General features: G+C 39.6%; 1 protein-coding gene across 4 annotated transcripts in view; it reads right to left on the bottom strand.

Moving 5' to 3' along the window:
* FAM172A (family with sequence similarity 172 member A) overlaps positions 1-27,500 on the bottom strand; it is a 366,710-nt gene that overhangs the window by 296,618 nt on the left and 42,592 nt on the right. For all 4 annotated transcript variants that reach the window (XM_014936846.1, XM_014936845.1, XM_014936847.1 and 1 more), the window contains 2 exons: positions 12,364-12,429; positions 5,239-5,430 (listed from right to left, as the gene is read on the bottom strand). In XM_014936846.1, the coding sequence (XP_014792332.1) occupies positions 5,239-5,430; positions 12,364-12,429 (258 nt within the window). The remainder of the gene's footprint in view (positions 1-5,238; positions 5,431-12,363; positions 12,430-27,500) is intronic.

The following is a 27,500-nucleotide window of genomic DNA, read 5'->3' as shown; positions in this document are numbered from 1 at the left end:
AATATTGTGACCAAAATCTTAAGTACAGAAATTGGTAAGAATATGCAGTAAGAAGAGTAGGATAAAGACAAGAGAAAACGGAAGCTGAAAATCATGTTTAATCAGCCATTAAAAAAGGATTTCTGCAGTTGATGGCCATCTCGAGCAAAACTACTTTTTTGTTTTCATTCATTCATGGGAAGTCAGATTTTTGGGTACTGCTGCATTTCTTCTGAGAAACTCATCCAGGTTCTTTGAAGAAGCTATTTTTTCTGGTACTACTATCCCTATGTCAAGTATTAATTGTCCTTTAAATAACAATATATAAGCCATCTCGAACCGGGCTGAATTTGAAAGCAAGCAGTAATTCTTTGATGTTTTTTAAAAAAAAACAATAATTTAAAAAAAAATCAAATAACTGTCAAGTATTAATTGTCCTTTAAATAACAAGATATAAGCCATCTCGAAGCGTGCTGAATTTGAAAGCAAGCAGTAATTCTTGGAATTTGTTTTTTTTTTTAAATAATAATTTTTTAAAAAATCAAATAACTGACAGTTGCTGTGGTTGAATTTTATTAGCATCCTTGGGACCACAGCTATCTTAGGTAACAAACATAGATGAATTTCCAAAGGCATGGGAAGCATCCAACAGTACTCGTTCAGTAAAGCCAATGTCCTCTGTATTCCGTAGAGGAAAGGTATCAAAGATAAGAGTGCTCCAAAATTCTTCACTGTGCCCAAACTTAGGTAAGCTGGGCTCCTGTTTCCCTAAGGAAAAAACTTCCTCTGTCAGCAGATCGACTTCAGCTTCTCCTTGCCCAAATCTCAGTGGATTTTAAAGCAGTGAAGCCGATTCTCCAACCCCTACAGAAGGAATGCTATCGCATGGAGCAGTGGACAACTTCTTCTTTTTCTCCTTCTTGCTTGCTCCCCTCTATCACTGGCATCACTGGTTCATCTTCCAGACAAATATTTAGATTGCCATCCATAGGGTTGCCACTCAATGGCAAACTGGAGAAGAGTACCTCCTCATAACCTCCTCCTCCTCCTCAAGAGCCTGGTGACCAAGGTTCTCATAGGGAACATGGGAGCCCCTGAACTACCCAAATGAAACCAGGAACATAAATCCCTCACTTTTGACACCCAAAGTAAATGCCCTCATCACCGAAATAAAGAATTTAGCTCTGTCTCTCACCATCTCCCCCCAGCGCTGCTTCAGACACCGTATATATGACTAAGTAATAACTCATCTCATTGTATATATGACTAAATTACTGATCTGACTGTATGGACACTGACTCACACACTGACGCAAAACGTAGAAGAGAAAGATTAAACTCCCTCTTATAATCTCTGCTTATTTACTTATGTATTTTGTATTTATTTATTTATTTATAAAAAGCAAAATAGCTCCAGTGCAGCATTATCATTAGAAGTGAAATAGCCCCTCATTCCTAGAGGAGGAACCTGAACTTCAGTCTCTTACACGTCCAACGACTGCTTCTGTCAAAAATCAGTATTTCCCACTGCAAAAAGCTTCAGTAGAAAAGTTCTGTTTTAACAAAACAACAAAACTATGAAATATTTATTTTGTATCATATTCATAAGAAATTGACATCTTTTTTGTTTGAATTATCTTTACAATAAGTATTTGCTATAATTTTAATTAAGCTCTTCTTACTGCCTTACTGCTTTATATTATCACATTTGCCTTTTTTATACTTGTTTTTTGAAACTAGATCTTTTCCTACCGTGTTTTAATGTATTTACACATATCTGTCTCTCACATTGTATACACTTTTCTCCCTCCTCCTTTTCGTACAATCTGTTCTGTATCTTGTCACTTGTTTGTTCCCTTGCTCTTTACTATTTCAAAATCTTTTACACAATCAAGCTTGAATTTCTCAATTAACCTGTTAATCTTACCTCTTCACATGACACCTTGTAAACTACTCCCCACACGTATAACACAAAAGATAGAATCTACACAACAGACTTCGATGTAAAGGATGGAAGGAGAAGTTTTACCAACCAGAACTACCCAGATGAAAAGAAAAAACACATTTTTAGCTACTCAATTATTTTTTTCCCTTCCCTCAGTTACCTGTTTAGGAGAGCAGTATCAGCTCATCCTGCTTAACTCACTGCTCACTGGTAACTCCAGCTTTTGCATTTTTTTTCAGTTTTCACACAATCAGAGAATCTTCATGGTTGGAAGGGACCTTTGAGAGCATCGAGTTCAATCACAAAAAAAAACCACACCAAAAAAACCCACCAAAACACACCCAACCCAACAATCTCGGGCACTAGAGCATGCCCTGAAGAGCCACGTCTACACGTTTCTTCAATCCCTCCAGGGATGGTGACTCCACCACCTCCCTGGGCAGGCTGTTCCAGGGCCTGACCACCCTCTCAGGAAAGTCATTCTTCCCAAGATCTAATCTAAACCTCCCCTGCCCCAACTCCAGACCATTTCCTCTGCTCCTGCCATGATTCCCTTGGGAGAAGAGGCCAACCCCCACCTCTCTACACCCTCCTTTCAGGGAGCTGTAGAGGGCAAGGAGGTCTCCCCGCAGCCTCCTCTTCTCCAAACTGAAGAGGCACAAGAAATGGGCAAGTTTTTTTCCAAGAAATGAGCTGAAACTTGCTTGTGGTGGTGTCATCACTCTCCACAAAGAAAAGAGAAGAGAAATAGATATGGGTTTGACCTATGTAGAGGGGTTTTTTTTCTTTGTTTTTCTGTTTGATTTTGTTTTAAGGAAAGTAGAGGTGACGTTTCTGAACTAGTTTTTGCACAAAAGACAGATAAGCACTACCTTTTACAAATTTTAATTTCTTTTGAAAAATGAAACCTTAGCCTGCAGCAAACGTTTTCAGCTACCTGCATATGCCTCACACTCACAACAGATCAGCAGAATTTTCAAATCCTAGATAACATTATCCATTTCAAATTCACATAGTTTATTAGGAAAAAAAAATCCATGTTCTCCTCTCATCAGCACTCTAATCTTATGCTTTGATAAGGTCTGGTGGTTTCATTCAAGGATGAGACCTCTTCATAGAAGAAACACTGGAAGATCAAGGAAAATAATTCCTGATTTCAACCTGGCAACACTGCATGAGGAGTTATCACAATTTTCATTCTGGCCATTTACCACCCAGACCAGTCATTTCCATTTCATAAAAGACAGAAGTACCTAAATCAACTAGTGGATTGAATACCAGAAAACCCACAAAAGGAGCCAATTTTTATTATTATTAACTAAAATTGGAGTCCTTACACTCAACTCTGCCATAATTTCCTTCATTTGGAAGAGTAATCTATATCATCTGTACATGAAGTAGACATGATACCAGCATGTAACTACCTGCATTTTCTTTTTAGTCACAACGTAATGATTCCAAATACCTTCAGGGGGTATATTTTCCATAAAACATTGCCTGATCTCACCAGATATACATCCAATTCCCACTACAGTGATTAAAGGACACAAAAAAATCACAACACATTTTAATCTTCATTTTGCATGAAAAAAGTAATTGCAAATACTATGTGTTCTAAACATATAGTGTAAATTTACCAGAATTTTAAGATGGAGACTGGGTTTTACAGTGGCTGGAATTTCTCAACCAAGAACTACAAATTAAAAACCATACTAAGAAAGAAGGATATCAAAAGACAAGAGCACAAAGCCTGATGTCCTCATGTGATTGAATTATTAAATTTTTTTAAAGATACTTTCTCATCAAACTCTTTGGGTTTTTTCCTGTGTTTTTTAAAGAAGCATTCAAAATGCGTAAATACATAATCTGGTTTTAAGGATAATAACCATTTGAGAGAATGCAGGTCTGCTCTTTGTCACACTGGCACAATCATTGCATAAAATAAAGAAAAATAAGAGAACATGAAAAAGAACTCTACTGGAGTTCTTTCCTCTACTAGAAATACTCTCTTAAAGCTTATCTGTTAATTTAGGAATAGTATCCCAGTTTTAAACTATTAGCCTCTCATTTTAGCCAAGACAGGAGCATCTCTAGAAAAGAATTAAAATGTGGGAAAGTAAGCATCACTATGAAAATTTAAGCAGCTACACCTCTTTGGGTTTCCTGGGAAAGGTTTTGGAACTTGCACTCTAGAAATTAACCTCCTACAGTGGACCTACCATACACCTATATTACACTCAATAACCCTGAAGTATTTTTTTGTTCTCCCTCTGAGTCTTGATTTTAAATGAGCAAAAATTTTATGTTAGAAGATGGCAAGCATCACTTTCACAAGACTAAGTTTCTTTTTCACACAAAGTATAGTCTGGTGCTTTGTTAGTGGATTGTATGAGACAAAAATAACTTAATGGCCGCATCTTTTAATATGATTCCTTTTTTTGAGTTAGTTATTAAAAAAAAAAAAGAAAACATGTCTGAAGAGAATGATTTTCTATACTGAATACTTTAAAGCCAACTGCAAAAAATTCAACTTCATTTAGCAAAACGTGTAATAATCAGTGACAACACTGATATTTCGAGTAGAACATTAGCTTAGCTTGGTAAATATAATAGAAATACTGACTCATAAATAGGCATTTCTAATGTTTATTACAGGAATTTTCATTTAGATAGCAAGATGCAAGAGATGAATTACACCTACAAAGTTCCTACGTTAGGAACATTACACAAATTGTACATTGTCTCTCACGTAGATGTAAATGTAACAAAATAGTGTCCATAAAATGTAAATTTTTTTACTGTCAAGTATTGATAGGTGAATCAGAATGAATCAGTATTCAGTGCAAAACTGGAAAAGACTGTGCCTCTAATAAATTCAGTACAAGCCTAGCAAAAAAGCCTGCTGTTATCATGAAAGCTCATGTTATCATGAGATTACAACAGACGTTGAGTGAGAATACGTACAAATTTAATGAAATGTAAAAGAAAACACTTCAAATCATAACAAATTTCTGTAGTGCCTTCTATTGCAGCTCATCGCCTGCTAAGGGCTCTTGTCACGTTAGCTGCCATATTAAACTGCGCGGCAGCGGCGCCACAACAACATTACACACAACTACCATTTTTTTGTGCTGCAAGAGAGAAAGTCGGTTCCATTAGAAAAAAAAAAAAGTCCGGGAAAAAACACAAGCAAGTATTCCCACAGTAAATAAAATTATTGTATTGATTGTCTGAACGCCGTTTACAGACCTGGAGCTCTGCGTACACAGGTACACACATAGACACAAAACCATACAAATGTGAAATTTCCCTTACCTCAATAGCTCTCTTTATATATGGTATCTGCGTGCCACTGTCCAGGTCTTCGTTAATTATAAGTCTCCTCGCCCACTGACCCGCTCTGACGACGCCGTTACCATGAATTAGGACCAGCAGCTTATCAGGATTCGTTAACGCGTCTTCACTCATAAATATAAAGCTCTTTGGTTCACTCTCAGTTGCATCAACCTGCAATTGCAGACAACACGCTCTTTTACGCATCAATAAAGATTTTTTAAAAGAACATCTGTAGCTGTAAAGTTAGCCACCAAGGTGATATAAAAACTTTCACTGTTTAACAGCCATTTGTACGCGTATTATAAGGACTAATGTGTGCCCAGCACTAAATAAAAATAAAGCATAAGTTAGTGTCTGTGCAAGGTAACTTCAAAACATGAAAATATACCACAGTTTAGAGCAGTAATCCAAGGGAGATTTAAATCAAAAAAAAAGGGGTAAAAAGTACGTTAAAACTTTGAAACATCAGTTGTTTACAGAAATTTACTGGCAAAAAAGAAAGTCCATAAAAGAACAATCAGGGGGCGAGGGGGGAAACCAAGTAATTTGTCACCTCTGATATGCCTGAAGCAACAATAAAATTCTTACATAATATGAAAAAAATCCTAGAGAGTTCCATCTTGGCCACTTCAACATAAATACCCAATAAGCTACGTATGAACCTGTATTGTAAATTTGTCTGTTATAAATTTAATAGGATAGGCCTAATAAAATATAGAAATCCAATTTGGGTCTAAATAATGGCTTCATTAAGAACCCTGCACCTGGGCCAAGGCTCAGCTACTTTGCTACAGGAACAGATCAACAACCAGCTTCGACAGCCAGAAAACCATAATCTAATTCCAAGTTTTGCCCTTACTCTGGAGAGTAAAGGAGAACTTTTTGTTTGATAAAAACAGAGGTTCTATAAAGCAGGTCTATCCTTGGTTTTCCCAGCCTGGCTCGAGGCAAAAGAATTGTGCTGGTGTAAATAATGTGAGGACAGAAAGAAACACCCTGTCTACTCATTCTTTCCCTTCTTCCATGTAAATATGAGAAAAGGAAAAAAAGGACAGGCAAATCTCCCCGTCCATCTTCCAAAGACCTTACTTCTGCTCCAAAATTATGTTAACATCTCATCTTGCCTCATCTTGAACTTTTTACTCCAGGAAATGCCCTCACCTGCTCCCATACTTTGTGTGAAAATAGAAAACATGGTAAAAAATACATTTTGTTAAAGAGTTTGTAGTACATAAGTACAACAGGTGCCGCACGGCAGATCACACTTCTGAAGTTGGGGCACTAATACCTTGATATTTAACATGTCTTAGGTAAAAAGCCAGACAACACCAAATCTCAGACAGTAGTTGGCAAGATGCAGTGACTTTTGCAAATAAATACTGGAATTAAGATAAAACATTGTGAACTTGTATTTCAAAGACAGACATAGCTGTAAGTTTTAGCACTTATAAACTAATTTTTATTTAATATTTAGGAAATACTAGCACTTAGTAATCACCTGTATTAGAAGACATAACTTGTTCACACTTTTGCAAGTATATTAATTTTAAAAAGTTAAAAATATCTACCAAGATCATAAAAAATAACTCTTCATTCCCTTCCTCAAATTAATCACATTTGGAAACTTTTCTTCAAGCTAATTTATCTTCAAACAGGAGTAATTCATTAGATCAAGCTTTCCCTAAAGAATGCACATAAAGGTCACTCCTGTGCACAGCCTTACTTTATTGACAAATCAACGTAGAATACCATTTAGTGCTAGACACATCGAGTCTGCATAAAATAATTTGTATTTATTAGCCACTTTCTCTTCTGGACCTACTCATGAACACTTATTTCTGATCCTTTATTTAAACACAAATCAAATAAATTCAGTAAACTGCTGCACTTCAATTAGTTTAATTTTACATTTTGATTCAACATTGTCATTCGCATGCAATAATAATCTTCCAATAAAATGTAGCTAGGAATGTCAAACCAATCTGAATTCTGCTAATAATTTACTGTTTGAAAGTATACTGCTTAAAGCTTAATTTTCCTTTTCTCAGATTTATTTTTCCAACGCAAAGCTGTACCTGAAGGTTTATGGAAGTATGCAGTTATAGTGAATTCTCTGAGTTATGCTCTCTACATACATTATGACATTAAGGTTTATTAAGCTTTTCAAGCAGCGAATTAACTTTTCCATACGAGTTCTGTCTCAAATGAGCTATCACCTAGTACAGTAGTACTAGTCTACAGAATATAGATGCACATTTTCTATAGATAGAACCCAAGACACATGAGAGTTGACGAGGCTCTGGGGGTCTTCTATTTTCTAAATTGGAAGTTTTTAAGTTGAAGATTGAACGTTGAATTTTTAAGGAGAAAAAAAAATCCACTAATATTTTTCTTACTCCAGTTAAGAAACAATAAAAATTATGAGCCTAGAGCCTACAAACAAGTGAAACAGGTGTAACTTGTGACTGGAAGAAAGAACATGGCAAATAAGCGGAACTGAAACTGAAAAGACTCAAAAAGATTGTGAGAACTGTGAGCAGCTGGTGGAGAGAGAAAACTGCTCATTTGCTCCACAAGATAAGAAAAGTCTTCTGTTAAGTGGTTCTACATAAAGCTCACTAACTCGTGTTACAGTCTTCACAATATTGAATATCCCTATTTGTAATTTTTCACTCAAACTTGTAAAAAATGAAAACTGCTGATCAACACTACAGGCAGCTAATTAGCACTTGGTGATTACCAGAACTAACCTAAGACATGTAAAACTAGTGGAATTTTTACTGAACAAGTATTGACTGGACTTTGGTAACAAAACAGCCAAGAGGAACATGCAATGGAGATCACAGAGCATTGTTTCCGAAAGAAAAATATTCTTGGCTGTCTAGTAGATCAAGAACTACAGAATGAAGTTCTACCTACTGAAGTGGAAGAGCAAAGCGTTGATAAGTCAGAAGATTCTGCAAAGTGAGACCTTTCAGTGCCATTGCCAATGAAGTATGTTAGTAATTATTTAAACTTCCATTTCAGGCCTTCCCAGAAGCTGCTAAAGATGCATTTAATTCAGAAGCACCCTCTATTTGTCCTCAAGAGCTAAAGAACAGCAAAGATCAATCGCTGATTATGCCATTAAAACTACAGAAATACAAAGACTTCATCTGGATAAAAAAATTGCAGTCTTCTTTATATTCACAATACAACCTTCAACGGAGCACAAAATGAGAAATTTAAAAGAAATAATTGAATGCTTGCTCCCTGAATATGAGTCTCTTCGTTTTCAAGTCCAGTCGTATATGTTGAACATTAAGAGAACTACAAAACTTTACAGTAACAATAATGCAATATGCATCTCAGCTTCCCTGTGTAAGGAAAAATGTTCAGGTTTATGTTCTGCCAGGGAGGCTGACATAATAAAACAATCAGAGAGCTTTCCTGATTTCCCAACTGCTCTTCTTCTCGTATCTGAAAACAAGTTTACAAACAATTGCGTCCAAAACTGAAGCTGCCACCTGAGAAAGCAAAATAAAGACAGCAAGTTGGACTCTGCACATGAGGTTGAAATTAAGAAAGATAAGAGAACATGAAATGCTGTCAGACCAAACCTTTGAAGCGCAGCATTTCTGTACTCTACTAAAACCCCACTGAAAAAGAAAAAACAAAAGCACTCCCCTTAACACAGTCCTGAAACACATTTCATATATTTAAACATCATTAAACTGCCTACTTTGTTATCAGCTGATGGAAAAGGGAGGGCCAACACACCAACTTTCTGATCACTTGTGCCAAAGTTCAGAAAAAAACATGTTTTCATATTCATCTCTAAAATGTTCACATGATAAGAGCAGCCATCCTGGTCAGAGCAAGGTCCCAGGTTCCCATTACTGACAACAAGAAGATTATTTAGGGGAAAGGGGTTTTTATAGTGATTCTTCCCTGTTTTTGGCAACCAGTAGCTTTGGAGCCTTCCCTGCCAGAGTTTACAACTCAATAAGCAGGGACAATGGTTCAATGCACCCATCCCACCTCAGTACTGTCAGATGGGGTTTTTTTAATGCATTTATACTGTCTCCAAGATAGTATTCTGCGGCAATGAGTTCCTCAGTATAATTGGGACGTATATAAAATAGTACTGCCTCTCTTTCAGTAGCGATCTCCTGCCTGATAATTTAAACTTGATGCCCCTTAGCTTCTCTATTATGAAAAAAGCGAAAAACCATTCCCTATTCATCTTCCATACACCTTTCATGATTTTATAGATTCGTCATATTCCTTCCTCAGTCATCTATTTTCCAAGCTGAAGAATCTTTGTCTAATCTTTCTTTGTCTGAAAAGCATTTCATGCCTGTGATCATCCTTGTAACCCTCCTCTGTACTTTTTTTTTTAAAATTCTTCATATCCTTTTTGATATGGTGTCCAGGCTCCATGCAGTGTTCAAGATGGGGGCCCACATAATGAGTGGAATGACGATGTTTTTCTGTTTTGTTCTCAACACCTACTAATTCCTAACATCCTATTTGCTTTGAGGGTTTTTGACTGCCATTGAGCACTAACTGATGGTCTCAGAGAACTATTCACAATCACTCCAAGCTCTTTCCCGAGTTGTAATAGCTCATTTAGAGGCCACCATTGTGTTTACAGAGTGAGTTATTTTCCCCATAATTTCACATTTACTAGAATTGAATCTCATGTCATTTTATCCTCCAATCATTCAGCATCATGAAATAATTCCCCAACTCATCACGATCAGCTTTAGATTTAAGTACTCTAAATAATGTTAGAATAAAACAGCAAAGTTTGTTAGCTTCTATTAATTCCTTTTTTCCTTTTACTCACGACTATGTCAGCGCAGGCCTTAATAACACTGCACCGGTAACAACTTATTTAATCTGTAAAATATGAACAGGCTTTTTTCCTTTTAACTGACTAATTCGTAAGGGGACTCCCTCCTCCTATGCCATGAGTGCATCTTTTTTAAAGCATTTGGTAAGCTTGTTGGCAGCTCGTTGCAAATCCACGGACACTCCTGCAGACAAGATCTCTCTTTTTCATGCGATCCCCAAATCCTTCAATGAATTCCAGTAGGTTTTTTAAAAAAGAAACCTGTACTGACTTTTCCCCCAATATATTATTTCTCCCACTACACAGGAATCACTGTGAATCACTCCTGGAGGCCCTTCAAAGACTATCACATTTACTCTTTTTCCATTCCTCTGATGAAAATAGCTGATTTCAGCCATAAGTTACATGCTAGTTGGTTGTTCTCCAGCTTCATATTTGACTTTTTATATTACCCTGGGCTTAAAAACCATCTCATCCTAGAATTTGATTATTGTATGATATATCAATTTGTTCTAAGATCTCCTCTACTGATATATCAAATTTCAGACAGTTCCTCAGAGCTGTACCCTGTTTAAAAAAATAAAAAAAATTCAAGTGTGGAAACTGGACAAATAACATAGGAAATAACCATGTTAAGTTTTTCTCATTTGAGCTGAGTGTTCCTTTTGCACACAGTTTATCCATCAGCCTCATCAGCTTTCTTTTATTATTAGCCTTTACAGTTGTAACAAGCTCCTCAAATTCAGTTTTGGGTGATCTCACTGTGGTTTTATATGTCCAGCATTTATACTCTTCTCTACCTTCCTCACTTGGACAGGACTCACGCTTCCTGCAAGCTGCCTTATTACTTCTATTACTCTCTTTTACTAGTTTAAACCAGGTTTCTTTGTGTTGTTACTTGGGAGTCTGTCAGCAGTGATTTGAACATAGCCTTTAGACAGATTTAATTTTTCACCTTCTCCATACATTGGTTCAGTTTTTTAGTCCTCTTCATAACCTACTTTTGACTGTAGAGAGGGCTTCCTGCACGTAACAGTCATTAGTAAAGAATGGTGCTCATGCCTTGTGCCAAATTTTCCACACTGCTCGAAATTAAACAGCTGCATATATTCTCTGAGTCCTCACTTTGCTCCAAAATGCAATTAAATTATGACACTTTGCAGAAGCTGGAAGTAAGTCATCTGAGAATAGCTTAAATGTACTACTGACAAAGTACATCAGTACATCAGTGATTCCTACATAATTTATAAATAAGAGTAAACACAGATTAATTCAGCAGCAGGAGTTAGACAGGGCCATTCTTCTCCCAAGCCAGACACCCCAGTGTTAAAGCTGTGCAGAGAAGTCCCCATGTGTGTGACAGAGGTGATGGAGGGGTTGGAATACTTATTCCAAGTTTGTTCATCTTTATTTTTTGAGGCAAACAGATCAGCCTTAGCATCGCATTACTTACAGGCATCCTGCTTTTTACAGAGGGCATTCAAAGGAAAGTTGCACAGCCTCAAAATTCAGGCACTGGGAAGTTTACAAATGCCACTTTCCTGGTTTGAGAGAGAGAGGGTGATGTGGGTGATGAGAGGGAGAAGTCTTTTGATACATCAGTGGTCTGGAACATGGAAGTACCCCAAGAATCCTTTCTGATAGAGATGGAAAACCTACTTGGTGCTGTCACAGGGCAGTCTCCCCCACGTTCTCCACTAAAGGATGTTAAAATGCACAAACATCATCCTGGTATCCCGTGTATTTACAAATCCCCTCATGCCTGTTCTTTGGGGAATGCTTCATCACTTCCAAGGGTTGATCAAATGTTTTCACTAAACAGCCACACATTGTATTACATACATGCTACAAAGTACTAAAAAAGTGTGATCGTAAAAAAAAGACTTGAAGTAGTTTACTGGAACTCAACTTGAGTTTATTCCTTTGCCCGTAAAGGCACATTTGTTCTCTACATCCAGCTGTAAAAGGCCTCAACACATTCACAAATGCTTTTCAAAGCATGGTGATGTGGTACCTCTACCAAAACTAACACATTTTGAAAATTCTGGTACCTGGTGGGGGGAGGAAGGCTCCTCTGGAGAAATCCAACAGAGGAGAAGTGCACTGGAAGCTGCATGGGAAGGCAGCACCCAGAGACAATGCCCTGCCCGGAGCCCTGGCACACCTCATCTTTACCCAAAAACCAGATTGAAGGATCTGCTTTTTACAGATTCATACAAATAACATCCTCGGGAAAAAAAAAAATAAAAAAAAATATATATACTTACTGGGAGTGTTACTTTCTTCAAGTGGCATTCTTTTTGCAGTAGTTCATAAACATATTTAGTAATGATCTGGAAGGGGAAAAAAAAAAAGATAAAAAAAAAATGCAAATAAACATTAAAGCACTTACAGTAATGACATATCCAGGCAGACAACTTAGAGGCTAGCGGGCTGAACTTCTAAGCACTTGTATATGTTTTGCCACCTATCTGAATTCTTTGCTATACCACTAATTACAGAACTCAGAGCTTCACACAAAAAGGTCTCCTCTGTCCCTCAGAAAAGGCTGCTTGCCAGTACAAAGAAATTGTAACTGTACCTGTGAATCCATCACGTGCTGCTGTGTGAATAATTATGTGCCTCAAAACTAAGGATTATAACCAATTAATATATACTCAGGGGTACAAGAAAGGCTCTCTTTTGCAAAGAAATACTTTTAAGGCATTTTTTTCTTCCACAAGCAGGACTCCTGAAACCCTCTCCCCTGCAGGTTCACTTCAGGAGCTACATGGAGAGCAGATCTTTAGTCACCCTCAGCACAAGTTGCCTTGCCATTTCTATTCACTGAACGGGGGAGGAATGGGTCAAAGGTTTCTAAATAGAAGAAAAACCCTGACTGATTCCCCTCTATGGGGGAGTTTAAGTCTCTTGTCTCCACGCAGAAATAAAATTGAAATTTTAGTCCTGAAACAAAAGGAATTATTTCAAAGAGCCACTAAAAAAACCAACCTAGTTGCAACGAAAGACTTGCTGTCTCGAGCGTAGCAAAGTTCACACTTCAAAGGCTTGCCTAATATCTAGGGAAATTTTTTTTTTCACCCTTATATATTCTAAGAAAAAAATGGAGATGCAGATGTAAGAACTTTCTAACCATTATTAATTTGGGAATTAAGCTGAGGAACAAACTAAAGCGCTTTGTCCATATGGGGCTGTAAAAATGGTTTGGAAGTAACTGCTTGGATTTCACTGGCTACAGGAGTTAAAAAAGAAAAATAAATAAAAAAAAAGAAAAAAAAAAAGGCAAATTAAAGAGGAAAAAAAGTGCTCATTAAGAGCCTCAAATAGTGCCTGCCTCCCCTTTAAAGCTTGGGGAACTATGTTTAAATTCCAGACAGGACAAGGTCTAAGTCCCAAAATATTAATCCAAGAATATCTGGGTACAAACCCAGCTGGTATTCTTTAGTCCAACCCCTCAAGGCCACAATTACAGCCATCTGAACCTGCAGCATATTAAAGCCACAACAGAAACGTCGCTGAAACAAAGCTCTCAAGCCACGGCATCTTAACAACGCACTATGAACCGAGCAAGTAGGAGCCAGGGTACCATAAACTTCAATTTTAATTTTCCAAACGCACAATTACCAAATAAAGTTTCAATGAAGTCCAAAAGTTTTCATTATGTACATGTGAGCAAACACAATATGCAAACGTTTGGAACACATCTGAACAAATTAGAGGTATACTGATGAAAGCTAATTAAAAATGCTGGCGCGTGCCCCTCCCTTCCTTTCACAAACCCCCCCCCCAAATCTTCATTAGGATTATGAGAATTCTTTGCTACCCTGCTCAAATATGTTTATTGATAGAACTACATTCAAAAAAACTTTACGGTTTTAAAGAAAATCAGTCTTACTGAACATTACTATCTACAGGGAAACTGCATTTGGAGAAGGAATTTAGCTGTGAGCGATGAGTTGATTTAAGACATGTTTATCCCCAAAGCAGTATGTTAGGAACATGCATACAGCGTAATTTTACCTTCAGGGCCAAACTTTTTATGGTTCACCGAAATCAACTTCAGTGTAATGCCAACAAGTAAAGCAGTTAAGTTCCTGCAGCCTCAGATGCTGATCTTGTACAGACATTAAAATGAGTATAATGATAATATGGCCTCAAACATAGAAATTTTATTTTTCACTCTAAATCCAGGCATCTACTAACCATCAGAAACACTAAAAGAACACTTGAAAGGGAAAAAAAATTGCTATGAAGAAAATACATTTTAGACACCACTTGCAAAAATCTACCCTTTTTGCAGCTATGTGTTTGCATCTATTTTTTCTATTCTTTCACATCTATTTAGACTGTGGTGTCTTCAGGGCAGAAGTAAACCTTTATTCATTTTTTCCACAGCCTGGCTCAATCAGGCTCTGATCCTAACTGGCTCTTTAGGCACTACTCTAATATAATAAATAGAGATATCAGCCTCAGAAATGGGACTGTTAAACCAGGGGAGCTCTCTGGTATAGCAAAGACTTCACCTGACGAATGCTTTTAATAAGAGTAAACATGAAGAAAGATGGAATAGGTTGGAGTCATGGGTGCCAAGTGTGAGATAACGATCCTCAGGCAGCTCAGCACCATGGCCCAGACAGACTGGAGGAAAAACTGCTTTAAACTGTCCCAGTATATCTACAAGACCTCAAATGGTGTTTTTTTTGGCAGCAGAAGATCAACAAGTTCAGGGATATCCTAGCCATGGCTGTAAGCTGTCAAAAGATGGAAGGCAATACACAGCATTTCTTGAAGTAGCACAGAAGCCCAAAAATTTCCAGATTTAGAAAACATCGTCACAAAAGCCAGGCTTCCTGCACTTGGACAATCTAGCAAAATCCTGTCCCACCCAGGAATACGGCTCCAAGTACTGAAAATGCTACAATTCCAACATTCCTTTTGGAATGTTACTCTTTTAATTACTTCTCGTGATTCTATGGCTGATCCGCAATTCTGATAATTTAACTTTAAAAATATCTTTTCTATGGGCATTGAGAAGGAACTGTGCTATGTTACTTATATAGCAATAATTAGACTTTCTATTAAAAATATATACAATTTAAATAGCCACGACTTATTTAAGTAGCAGTATTAGCTTCTTGTGGGTGCCGGTATTTTATCTTCACGATCTGAAAACTGCCATAGGGTGCTGAAAAGTGTCTTCTGACTTCTTGCATGAGGATGTGAGCACGGTCACACTCTGTGAACACTCCTGGACTAGTCATCAGTCGCATGGTCACCCACAATGGCAGGTATTTAGTGACAGAGGCTGGTCAATCCAGCCCAGTGTTAATAACTCATCTGGAACTATCAAGCATCAGACTGCCCAGTGTAAGCCATTCTCACAGCAAATTTTTAGAGAATTCTACTCGTGTTATTTGTACAAACCAGGGATACTTATGCTTTTTCTATCTCTGCTCTTCATTCACTTCCAAGTGCAGTCAATCAGGAAAGCACATCTCAAATAGGGTAAGTATCTGCACTAAGTGCTATCAACGTCTTCTTATTGCTTGCTCCGAGAAATGGGGAAAAAAACCCAAATACGCCCCACCACTGCCAAAATTCCATGCCTCTCATCACCCGTTCTGATAGCAAGGGAGAAATCCTTTCCAACCACAAAAAGGTACTTAGCTGAACAATTCCACCCCCCACAAAGGTTGTATTCAAACTGTGGGATAGGAGAAACTTTCTTTCCATCACAAAGCGGTCACCTGTGGAAGGAAACTAAATGGCTTACACTCCAATTCACTCTCAGTGTCCTGAGGAGCCAACGTCCAGCTTTTCATAAGCCTGAGGATCTTCTGCCCTACATGAAATCACAGTTTTTCTGACTTTTGTTGGTCTAGAAAAATTCCCACAACAAAGGCAGGCTGATGAGAGCAGGGACCACAGATGAGGGGAACTTGTCCTGAACAGTAAAAACAGCGGATGAACCTAATCTCTGCTACCATTTCCTTGTTCCTCCTTCATCCCCTGTGGACAAGGTTAAGAGCAGTGATACATATGGTTCAGGACAGGAACTAAACTTCAGTGCTCACAACTGGGCTTCTGAGGAGCTTAAACCAGTCAGTCTCCCAATTTATGTTGGATATAACAGCATGACTACCTCCAGAAGTACCCTTTCAAAGTGCTAGTGGCCCCAAATAGGACATCCGCAAACTTCAGTAGTCTTATGGATAACCAGGGGATAGGCCTATGGAAGGAACAGTGATCCTTCACATGGATCCAGAATATAACCTATTTTAATTACAGAGAAATTAAATTTGATGACTTGGATGGATAGCAAAAAGGATAGAGGCACAGAAGACAACAGAAAGAAAAGAGAAAAACACGATTTTATGACAGAGCTGAGATTTTGCCCTTCCTTTACTAAATATTCTGCACAACGGTGGCCATGACTATAATGCTGCAGGCAGTCTGTAGAGCAAAAGTGAAACTCCAGGTGGAAATGCAGTTTTCGTGGACAAAACTCCACGACACCCCAGCTGGTAAGGTCCTGGCTTCATATGACTTCTGTTCTTTTAAGATTATATCGTTCACATAGAGGACTTTCTTCAGGACTGTTTTAAACTACCAAAGTGCATCAAGAAATTCTGTTAGCAGCATAATTTGTAAAATATTTGCAAGAGAGCATCCTGAAGCTACATGACCAAAAGATCAATACCTGCGTACAACTATGTGAAAAGAGATGTTAAAGGCTAAGAGCCATTGACACCGACACATTAAAAGTTACGAAGACATACTGAAGGCAAAACATGATTAGAAGTGGGGAACATGACCACAGAGAGTCTTCAATGCACTAAGTATTGGAGGTCTTTAAACAGAAGTCTGAAGGACAACTAGAAGCATGCCCATGAAGTAAGAAGGTAACTCCAACATAGCTCAGTTTAAAACACTACACCCCTCATTGCAATTCTGTAAGAAACTGAAAGAAGCCTCATATCACAAATCAAAAACGTCAAGAACCAGCCCTTCACGCACGAGGAAGAGCAGAACTGCAGCTGACCCACCAGTGAACTTGTTTCCTAGCAGAGATAGCCAGGTAGGGAGACAACAGATCACAACTCAACGGCTTGTTTCATAACACCTACGTCCTAATCCAGAGGAGCTGCTTCAGTACATACCACATCAAGAACCATGCTGGGACGCAGTGAAGTGCACTGAGCCTTGCTCGTCAAGCCCCTACCCCCCTGCTGTGCTTTACAACCCAACTCCTCGCAATCCTCTCTTGTTTTTTTCCCTCCCCTGAGCGTGCTCCCACTCTCAAAACCAACTCTACCCATCACCAGACGACGTGGACGAACAGAACAGCAAACCCGCTGCAGAGAGGGGAAAAAAAGAGAAAAAAAAAAAAGACAAACTACTCAAACTTGCAAAATGTTTTCTCCAGAGTGAATTCTTCACTAAAAACACGCCCAAGAAACGGCACTTTGTGGCCTTTTTGCTTCTCAACTGGCACCTATCAGTAGTCACTGGAAGTCATTACCACACGACGCATGTTCGTGGATTCACAACAGATGTGAGGAACCCTTCGGTTAGCACAAACCACAAAGTCTCTTTGAAGACCATCAAGAGCCACATGTCCCTCTCTTTCCCCCCATATGGGCGTCCCTCACGACCAACACGCCAACAGCCCCGTCCAACGGTTGGTGTATGGTTAACACATGAGGAAGAACAAAGCACACAGGAAATGACAAAGAGTAAAGCGTATGTGAGCAGTTGACATTACCACCACTCGCACAGCTGAGGGTGGGTTACAAGGCCTTGGAGAAAGGATAAGGGAGTGGAAGCTGTTAACCCAAGTTGTCCACACCATTGCCTGCTCCTACACACTTCCAGCAGATTTCTGGGGAAAAAAAAGGAAGGGGAGCAAATTACCAGTTAAATACTTTCTTCTGGTGGACCAAATCCAGCTGGATGGATCTGAGATTTCCCACATCGTGTTCCTCATTCACAGCTATTCCAAACACAAACAGAACCCCATCACCACCCATTACTGCTCTTGTTACCACTTCTCAATGCTCCAAGGACTGGATGCGAATGGAGACAGAGCCACTCTCTCAAATTTAACAGAGGCTACCTCCCAACAGGAGTGGGATGTGCTGACAATGATACACTTACTCCATGGAGATGAGGCTACGGCCTCCGAAGACGCCAACTTGTGAAACAACACTCCCGAAACACCTGATCACATCATTTGTTTCCATTAATTTTTAAAGACTATTCTCAAAGCACACGGAAGTGCAGAGAGTAAGAGAATCTAATGGCAATCATTTTGTTTGTCGGTCTTTATTAGTGGCCAGATTTTTTAGAATAATATAGATATTACATTTAAAATCAAGGAGATTGTAGCTAATAAAACATGGGTGCAATGGCATTTTCCTTCTTGCCCGACTTCCTGGTTCTTCAGACTCATACCATAAAAAGGGTGAGCACATTACTGGCATCATTAGTAGATCATTATTCCTCTATTAACCTTATGAGTTAGCTATAGCTGAAACTCAGTTTAATCTCCTACATGAACATGTATGATGGAAAAAAAGATGGGAAGAAATTACAATTAAAAATACTAGTGAAAAAGACTTGCTCAGAAACCACTGAAGTCTGACCATCTCACCTTCTACAGTAACTGGATCAGATATAGTTTGTCACGCTTCGAGTTGAAGTAAAGAAAAACACAAGGGTTTCTGTTTTTCTTTAGAGAATGCAGAAACAATTCAACCTTAGGTTCACTTGTCAGTCCCTACCCTGCGACAGAAATGCACTTAAAATGTGAAACCGTTGAACGTTACCAGTTCACCTGACAAATCCACATACAGACCAAAATCAACCTCACTTGCCTGTGTTCCTTTTTTTCCTAAAGCAGTGTGTTCGACTTGACTTCGCACAGTACAGCAGGAGACTCACCGCCAGCTCCCCAGACCTCTAAAATGCTTTCAACCATCAATTCAGACCCGACATAACAAGTTACAACCTCTCAAATCTGACTATCTCAAAAAAAAAAAAAAAAAAGGATCTTTCACTGGCATAGAAAGGATACTGTTTTCCAATAATTTACATTCAGCCTAAGAGATTAGGCCCCTCAGCACCACGAGTATTTTCTAAGAACTTCAAGGCAGTGGTCACAGGTTGGAGGTTTTATCACTGATCTTAAAAATAAACAAGTATAAACCACCAGAAGCAATGCCATTACGAGTAATAGATTTTTCTCCTCATCGGCAGTAGGTACTTTAACGCAAAAGGAGAAAATGAGCCCGAGAAGGAAGAAATCCAGTAGTCTACCCCCAACTTTTTCCTCTTTGCAGTGTTAGAGCACTAACGTTCAGTGAAACAAATGCAAAATGAATTCCAACCGACTGCCCTGCGGCAAATCTCAAGTGGTGGGACTGACCCGAGGCTTGCTACTGTGGCTGCCACAGCCCGGGCTGAATGAGCTTTATTTTGACCCTCAAGTGACAAACCTGCCAATGAGTAACAATGAGAGATGCAAAGGAACTTTTTGACATACTGCTCTTGGACACAGACCTACCTAAGAACTGGGACAAACGTAAAAAAAAAAAAGCCCACCATCACCATGCCAGAACAAAAAAAAAAATCCTAAAAGCTGAATGGACTTTCTAAAGGCTCTGTTCACTGCAAGCTGGAAAAAAAAAAAAAAAAAAGAAAAAAAAAGAAAAAAAATCAATGGCATTTTAAAAATCCACAAAAGACCTCACTTGGATTATAGTGTGGGAGAACAATTCATTAAGATGGAATTGACATTACCTCTAAGGGATTTCTTGCGTTTTCTACTCAAAGCAATTCAATTCAATCTTTAACACATGGGTGTGATATTCTGGATTCTGAGTTGACTGATCGCAAATAGGATCTCAAGATCTTTTGAGAGAATTAAATGAAAAACAACAGGGATTTGTCATGAATGCAGCACATACTGTTGATGTGATTTGACCCACTGTTTTGTTACATGGTCTTTGCTGACACCTGTTGGTTTATTTTTTGTTTTTCTTTTTTCCTTTTTAAGAAAAAGCATCTATAATTTTAGAAATCACTTGACAATTATTTGTTTTCAGAAATGGCTTAATTACATAGCCCTTCTTATGAAAATTCCCAATTCTTTTAAAATATGCACACATATACATATATATGTATTAATACTAAGCAGGGGCTTCAATCAAGCACCTTGTGCTAGAAGCAATTAAACATCAGCAGAAAGAATGACCTCTATCCCCAAGCTGAGATAAGAAACAAAAGGATGAAAAGGCTGCAAAACAAAGAAGCAAACTAAAAAAGCCCAAAAGAATAACAGAGGAGCAAATATAAATGAGGCTTATAAACAGGTTTTAATATTCTAATTCAAGAAGTAAACCTTAGGATTATTATCGCTAAAGCTCATGTCAGAGGCAAGTTATGAAAAGGGATCTGGAAGAAAGAGCAGTAGCAGTTTTGATTATTCCAACTATTAGTGAAAAAAATGTAGTTTAGATGGAGAGGTGGTGCTATGCAGTTTTGAAAGGTTAAAAATCCATGCCAAACCCAACTGACATATCAGATTAACATAGTTAAAGCATACCAGCTTTTGTAGTCACAGACAAAAAAGTCAGTGATGTGTCAAGCATCTCATTTTGCCACCTTTGATTCCTCAGCAGAAATGACCAGATAAATATTCACAGATGGACTGAAGGTTTAATTTTATGTAAATCCAGAGCAGAACCCAAATTAACACCTTCTTTCCATAGCGAGATGTCTTAACCATTTTGCCACTGTGCTCCAGAACAGTAGTGGGTCAAAATAAATTGGATTTACATAAATTGAGCTGAAAAGGGCCATGGCGCTGACCATCGGCAGCATCTCTTTTTTTCTTTTCTTGGCACAAATAGTAGTTGATACACTCAGGAACATAAACCACATAAAAAAATATTTAGTTTCTCTATTAAATAATACCTGTGCCTCTTTTTTACTAGGTCAAGTAAGCCAAACAGATCGCACCAGGGTTCATTAACTCATCGCATATTAAGTGGCAGACCCTGGACCCACACTTGCTTTGAGTAACTGACAAAAGCCAGCAGTTAACTTCTAAGAGAAATGGACAGCTTTCTTTCTGCTCTTCTAGTCTATGGTTATGACACCTAATACTCTGAAAGAAACTTCCCCTTAAGGAGAGAAAAAACCTGCCCTGAAGGCACTGTCTCTTCTGGGGGTACCAAGCAGAAGGTTAAGGAAACACCTTGGACATTGATGAACCTTTTTCTCTTCTTTTACCTCGTGGTTTCTCAATAAAAGGTTTCCTTTTTCTATTCCACGTGACTGAGCCCATCTAATCTAGCCTTGTGTTCTGCTGGCAGGCAAACTCAAAGTGGGAACAGACTACAAAAAACTCCAGGTACAGCAAATGCCAGAACTTTCCACCAAGAGGCAGGGAGTGTTTCTTCGTACGTGACAAGTAAACTCCTTTCGCTCTTGTATAAAGTACAGCACAATTCAATTTAACAATGAAATAAATGACTATTTAAAATGTCTTCACTAAAGCAGATTTGGAAAGGTTCGTTCATCTAGATTTTCTACTTTATTTTTAAAACAATTCTACGATGAAGAAATATTCTTGGTACCTGAGGTTTATAAGATAAACTGCATAGCCCATAACTACTTCCCTTATAATAAGAGGGCGCTATGTAAGGATACTGTTAGTTGCTCATGAATATTTATGCTGATGATCTCCAAAAAGCACGGCAGACCCTTTCATCCTGTGAAATTATGATGGAAAGACTAATGCAGCCAATCGTGCAGCAGCACTTGTCCAACGACAGCACGTCAGTGCAGAACTTCTCATTAAGCTACGTGGGCACAAGTATTGGGAGAAGAGGGGGACAAAGCTAATAAAATCTCTGTACACTACAATTTACTGTGTGTTACTGAATTTTACCTATATACTTTGGGAAGGAATCACATCTTTCTCAGTCCAACCACCAAGATACAGTCTGATTACACATAAAATCACTTAACATGACAGCGATTAAGAAAGATCACAGCAATCCATGATTCTATGCAAACTTGAAATACTAGCTTGTGTCTTCAACCTTCTACTGAACAAAAATATTGTGAGGAGAAATGCCCTCTTTTTTTTTTTTTTTTCAAATGGGACCCTTAGCAAGCCGTAATGGAAATTTTGCACTAAAACAGTGTAATACCAAGCACATCCCACTAATTAAGCAGTTATTTCTAAATAGTCTGTGAAGCTAAATTTGGAGGGGAAAAATCCCCTTTTTTTTTTTTTTTTGTAAAATGTGCCCCTTAGAAAGCCGTAATGGAAATTTTGCACTAAAACAGTGTAATACCAAGCACATCCCACTAATTAAGCAGTTATTTCTAAATAGTCTGTGAAGCTATGAAACAGCCTGACTCACAAAATACTGCGAAAAAGCCTGTTATGATGCCCATTTATAAACCACGTGACCAGGACTGGTTCATGCTCATGTTGGTGTTTGCCCGTTCTCCAGCAGAAGTTTTCCTGATGGGACCCTTTGCTCTTTTGGAGGGGTGGGGGATGCAGAAGAACAGCATGTTTAATTAGACACGTGGTTCAATACAGTAGTTATCAATAACAAATATATCAAGTAGGAAGCAATGACAATTCCTACCGAACAATGAGATGAAAATGCTGTCTGAAAAGGAAACTTCTTCCTAACATCCACTTCATGTAATTTTTACAGTACTTTATAGAAACATTAAGTAGGCAGTTTCATCACCTAGATATAGATAAAGAAAATGGACATTAACAACAGTGAGCAGCACACTTGTGTGCAATTTATAATTATATCACAGTTGCTAGCCTGGAGAGCTCTGTGCAGAGTTCTGTGCTCGGTGAATGGGTATTATAAAACAGAAAGACACATGAAAGACATTTTAAATTCATCATATATCAGATAGAATAAAGTGAACACAACAGTCAAGAGAATAAAATGAAAAGGTGCGATTAGGAATCAGACAGATTTTTGCCTAAAAGCAACTTGCTCTATGACAAGAGAATTTGGTACAATTATTTCAATGCTGCGAGAACAGCGCAGACAATCTGCGTGCAGGATGACTCGCCTCCATCAAACACAAAACCACATTTATTCCTCTGTACAACGTGCGGTGCTGTGACCGCACACCGACTGAGCGTCCTCATCGCCACTGCTATTGTCCATCAATCATCAGAGAATCACAGGATGGTTTGGGTTGGAAGGAGACCTTAAAGCCCCTCAAGTGCCACCCCCTGCTCTGGGCAGGGACACCTCCCACCACACCAGGCTGCTCCAAGCCCCCTCCAACCTGCCCTTCAACCCCTCCAGGGATGGGGCAGCCACAGCTTCTCTGCCCAACCTGGGCCAGGCTCTCACCACCCTCACACCAAACAAGTTCTTCCCCACAGCTCAGCTCCATCTCCCCTCTTGCAGGGTCAAAACCTTCCCCCTCCTCCTAGGGCTCCCCTCCCTCATCCAGAGTCCCTCCCCATCTCTCCTGGAGCCCCTTGAGGGACTGGAAGGGCCTTTGAGGTCTCCCCGGAGCCTTCTCTTCTCCAGGCTGAACCCCCCAACTCTCTCAGCCCCCCCTCCCAGCAGAGGGGCTCCAGCCCTCCCAGCATCTCCGTGGCCTCCTCTGGCCCTGCTCCAACAGGTCCATGTCCTTCTGATGTTGGTGGCCCCAGAGCTGGAGGGAGGTCTCACTGGGGATGCAGCTCAGTGTTGGGGGTGGCTCACCTGGGCAATGGGCACACAGGCCGATGGGCGCTCCCCTTTGTTCTGCTCAAGGTCTCATCCAGTCAGAAAAGACAGGAGGAGACCAGCAAGTCACCACAGAGTCTGGCAGAAAGCAGGCTGACAGGTGACGAGTCATCTCATCACCATCTACAGTTTGCCTATAACCTTGCTCTCCATGCTTCTCTTTCTCTACTTCTCTCTTCTACAAACTCAAGACTCAGTTGTGAACCTGGGACCAAGTTTTGATGTGTTCACAAGGTGGTTCTGATGTGGTTAAGCTCCTGGGCACTTCATCACACACAACAGCAGGTCCTGCTGCAGTCGTGACCCAGGCTTGGGAAGCTGCTCTTCCAGAAGGGGAGCCTGAGGAGGACAAGCAGCTACTACAGAGGCACCAGGAGCTCCTGGCAGGACCCACATCCATCCACGGGCAACACACAGCAACCTACAGCTTGCCATGAGAATCCCATTTTTGTCCCCTAATTGATGGCAGAGACCAAGCCTTTTCTTGAGTTAATGAAATGGAAGCTTTGGGTCTTTTTTTAAGCAGCAAAATGCCTCCACTGATACTGGAAACAATTACTGCTGCTCCTTTTGATAGTCAGCCAAATAATCTGTTTTTGGCTGGGTTGAGGGGAAATGAATACTGTGGCTTCTCCTGCTATTTGTGCTGCTGGCTAATGTGCCTTATTTTCCCAACATAATATTCCTGAAATTATGAGTTGTAATGAAGGATCAAGAACATATGCATTCCTGAATATTGGAATTCAGCCCAAAATTATGTTACTACAATCTAAGTTAGGAGCCTTTCTGTTACTGAATGTAACCTATCCAAAAATACCTTTATGAAACGGTACTAAAAATGTGCATCAACCTTCACTTCCCACTTGCATTCACCTTATGCTTTACTTAATTTCAGTTCACTTTATCCGTATTATCTCTAGGGTTACAGGCTATTTTTATGTCAAAAATTTTTAGTAGGTCATTTAATAGTGCAGCCAAATCAATTCTGCTTTCTAATGTATGTGACAATATCCTCAGTTGGTTTCCTGGGAAGTGGAAAGGTGAGCCTAAGAAACTTAAAAACACGGGAACATAGCGAGCATTTCACCAAATATTCTAACTTTCTCAAAGACAGTGGAAGAAAAGATATTTTTAAATTCTTAGGCAGACTGTGAACTGAAATCAGATTTGTCTTACAGAAAGATCAACGAACCCCATCTTACAGATTTTCTTTGGAATTATCCAATCACACTGTATCTGTGTAAAGAAAAATTTGTTCCAGAAGGAAATATTAATGATATATTTTATTCCTTTGCAGCTTTAGCTTACCGATGTAGAACTGATCAAACCTGAAGCCATACACTTGCAACTCAATATGCACCTTGATCATTTCCACAAGCTGATTTCAACGTATCTGCTGTGAAAATTATTTGAATTTTATCTACCTACAACCACACGCATCTGGAAATATTTTTGCATACTAGACATCACCGTGACCAACAGCACTGAATTGTGTTGACATCTGCAAGAACTCATCCCACCCCTCACTTCGTGATTAATCCTTCTGTGGTCCCTAGCAAAGCAGCATCCAATGCTCTCTGACATCCCCGAAATGCTCAGGAGAGAAGAGGTATGATGCTGTAAACCGAATATTATACAGAAAACCAGGAAAAACGAGAGCTCTGTACCTGGCTGACTGTTGTGGGCACAAGCTCACATTCTCAAACAAGGTGTTTCCTTTTCAATTATAAACTGATCTCGAGGCACACACTCTCTTAAAGTCTACTCTTGCCAAACACCACGGAGTTGGGCAGGGGTATATCTGCTTTTTCTAGTGCATCATGACACAGGTCTTGAGAAATCGCTTGGTGGAAGGCAATGTGCACTCTGAAACCAAAACCCTGAACATCAAAAGGATGTGGGAGCAGGTTGCAGGACCCACACTAAATTCTGAAACCAAAACCCTGAACATCAAAAGGACCTGGGAGCAGGTTGCAGGACCCACACTAACGGCAGCACTTGACCCAAGCATAGCTTTGATACGGCAAGCAACTGTTCCCTCTTCTTTGAGTCTACATCACGACCCAACTGTAACTGACATCCAACACTCTTCCTGAACAACTGGCTGAACAGTTGCCCAAGAGTTGTGGTGCTCCTTCCAAAGCCTTCACACTGTACTCAACAAAACTTTTGTGAATCATTACCTATGACCAGCTTACAAAACTTGTAAAGCAGCACATTTTGTCCCCTAGAAGTTGGCTTCACAGGCGTTATCAGCCGAGCTCCATCTTGCCATGGTTACTTCTCACACCCCACAGGCTGCAAGCTTCATCTAGGGTCTCTTTTCTACCAGGAAGCTCCACCAGTGGAGCATGCCCAGAGAAGCTGTGGCTGCCCCATCCCTGGAGGGGTTCAAGGGCAGGTTGGAGGGGGCTTGGAGCAACCTGATCTGGTGGGAGGTGTCCCTGCCCAGGGCAGGGGGTGGTCCCTTCCAACCCAAACCACTCTATGATTCTGTGCAGACAGATCTCTGCAGCAACCATCCACAGTAAGGCTGTTCCTGATTAAAGCTCATTTGCACATTTTTAATTGATCAGCCTGGTTGAACTTTGAAGTTGCCCATGCTTTGAGCAGGGGAGTTCACCGCAGGATCCCCAGAGGTGCAATCAAAATTATTCTAGGATTCTAAGGTAATAACCAGTACCACCAGTAAACATAGACAAGATATCGATACCACCGTGTGCTGGCTTTGTCTGGGGCAGCATTAATATTCTTCATAGCAACTTGTACAGAGCCATGTTTTGGATTTGTGCTGAAAACAGTGTGGATAACACAGAGATGGTCTCGTTACTGCTGAGCAGTGGTCACACAGCACCAAAGCATCTTCTGCTCCTCATCCAGCCCCACCAGTGATGGGTTGGGGGGACAAAAGGGATTGGGAGGGGACACAGCCGGGACAGCTGACTCCAACTGACCACAGGGATATTCCACACCACATGGTGTCATGCTCAGCAACTAAAAATGGGGGAAGGAGGAGGAAGGGGGACATTTAGAGTTATCTTCCAATAAGGCATTTGTCTTCCCAAGTCATGGTTAAGTGTGATGGAGCCCTGCCTTCCTGGAGATGGCTAAACACCTGCCTACAGGTAATAAAGGCATAAAAGACTTAAATTTAATTGTCCTGAATTCTAGAATGCATAACTTTTTATTTCTTGGGAGGAGTCTGCCTCCCCTCTTAAGGTGAACTTGGGTCTGGAACTCAATGATTTAAGGTCCCTTCCAACCTGAACCATTTTATGATTCTACAAACCAAGTAAGTTTCTCCACTGTCACAAAGATCTCTCTCATAAGACATATCAAGAAGTGGAAAAAAAGACATCTCCTTTTCACATTTATGGGTAAATTCTTGTAGTCCATTCCTAGGAAAGCCAGTGTTGTGCCCACATGGAAAAATACAGTCCTCAGCCATTAGCTGCTTTCACAGAAATGGCATTGGGTGTAGAGACACTGAAGGAGCTGAGTTTGTCTCTCTCGGGTGCTGCGTGTGCTGGGTACACTATCTTCCAGTGAACAGTCTGACTCCTGTGAAGCAGGAGTCTTCTTTAGCCTTTCTGAAAAAAAAAAAAAAA

This window comes from Calidris pugnax, unplaced genomic scaffold (assembly GCF_001431845.1).
Source record: "Calidris pugnax isolate Ruff unplaced genomic scaffold, ASM143184v1 scaffold40, whole genome shotgun sequence".
Lineage (NCBI taxonomy): Eukaryota > Metazoa > Chordata > Aves > Charadriiformes > Scolopacidae > Calidris > Calidris pugnax.
This window is presented reverse-complemented; position numbering and strand designations above follow the sequence as displayed.